The sequence below is a fragment of the Monopterus albus genome, unplaced genomic scaffold, assembly GCF_001952655.1.
Source record: "Monopterus albus unplaced genomic scaffold, M_albus_1.0 scaffold12.1, whole genome shotgun sequence".
Lineage (NCBI taxonomy): Eukaryota > Metazoa > Chordata > Actinopteri > Synbranchiformes > Synbranchidae > Monopterus > Monopterus albus.
Window position 1 is genome coordinate 2,869,733 of NW_018127892.1, and position 1,510 is coordinate 2,871,242.

A 1,510-nucleotide genomic window follows, 5' to 3' on the forward strand; every position below is an offset into this window, starting at 1 on the left:
TTCAGCAGAAAGTGTGTGACTTGTATGAGCACACTGGCATACTGTGCCAGGGGAACATGGTCAGTTTTTGTTAAATCTTGTGTTCTGCCGTAGCCAATTTCATCATACTGTAACCAAGTCACAAGATGTGACTACAAATGGCAGCTTGTATGAGGCCTCACTTCAAGGTTGAATTTATTCTATAGTGGTATCTGTACCAAAATACCATTTTCCACTAGCCAAACTTTACAGGTGCATTTTTCAGCCTTTTTTTTTTTTTGTCTGTCAAAGCACACACTTCAGTACACTCCAGTCTCTTCGGTCATATGGTATGTTTGTGGGAGAGTCGAGTGTTACAGAAGGCTTCCTGACCTGTATAGCAACAAAAACTATAAAAATGTCTCATTTCCTCAATTTGAAAAATATAGATTTTGTTTCCTTTTATAAATTGTGTAAATATAAATGATTTGTCAATCATTTTGGTATTTTCATTTAAAAGAGATTTATATTGAAATATGAAATAAAATAAGTTATTAGCAGTTGTTTGTATGGACTGTTCTTTAACCAGAAATTTGCTTGTTTCCTTAAACAACAAAACTATCAAGCTGCTGTTTAAAACAAAAGCATGGTAACATCATATCCATACACTGCAGGGTGGAATAACTTCCTGAAACTATGGGCAATAATTAAAATGTGCCCCTGTCTTTAAATATTAGACAATATCAGATTTTTTGCACATTAACATTAAAATTTATTTTTTTAAAATGAATAGAGACTGAGCTGAAATGCTTCATAGTGCTTAGTTCTGGTGTCAACAGCAAACTATATATATATATCATCCTGACTAGTGAGAAAAGAACATTGATCCAGAGCAATTTCCACTCTATGACCTCATTGCTTATGCTGCATTCATATCATGTCAAATTAATGGAAATAACCCACTGTAACTGGAGCAGTCACACATTTTATTGCCAGATGGTTACTCCATCACTAACCATGTGCTCAAACCAGATCAATAGAAATTAAGCCTAAATTAGCTATTTTATTGTGTTACATGTTTGTACTGTTGGATTCAACTTAGACAGAGCTGATGCCATCTGGGAGATATTGTAAATGTCACACATTCCTGATATTTCTAGTGGCTACAAGTATGAAAATGATATGGACATTACTTCCCATCCTGAAACTTGAAAATACATTCTGTATAAAATTGCATTAATTTATCTTTTTTTTTCAGTAAAATATCACTCAAAACTTGCACCACAGCCTGATCACGTCATGTGTACATGGCTCCGTGTAGGTCCTCCAGCCTGTGCTCCCTCTGTTTTCTTCTCTCCTAGTGGACAGACAAAACTATTCAGCCAGGGACTGATGCCATAGAAGAAAATGAACAATTATACCAAGAAATGCATCTTTACACACCTTGTCTTTTTTAAACTCCTCATACTCTGGATTGTCAGTTGGTAATTCAAGTCGGCATAGTGGACAGGAGTTAGTCTATAATTTGAAGCAGACAACATTCAACAGGATA

The 1,510-nt window shown here is 35.2% G+C and overlaps 1 protein-coding gene across 2 annotated transcripts in view; it reads right to left on the bottom strand.

The window, feature by feature from the left end:
* Positions 1–927: 927 nt before the first annotated feature.
* Positions 928–1,510, bottom strand: part of rnf181 (ring finger protein 181) — a 4,227-nt gene continuing 3,644 nt past the window's right edge. For both annotated transcript variants that reach the window (XM_020590521.1, XM_020590523.1), the window contains 2 exons: positions 1,402–1,476; positions 928–1,315 (listed from right to left, as the gene is read on the bottom strand). In XM_020590521.1, coding sequence (XP_020446177.1) covers positions 1,256–1,315; positions 1,402–1,476 — 135 coding nt within the window. In that variant the 3' untranslated portion in view covers positions 928–1,255. The remainder of the gene's footprint in view (positions 1,316–1,401; positions 1,477–1,510) is intronic.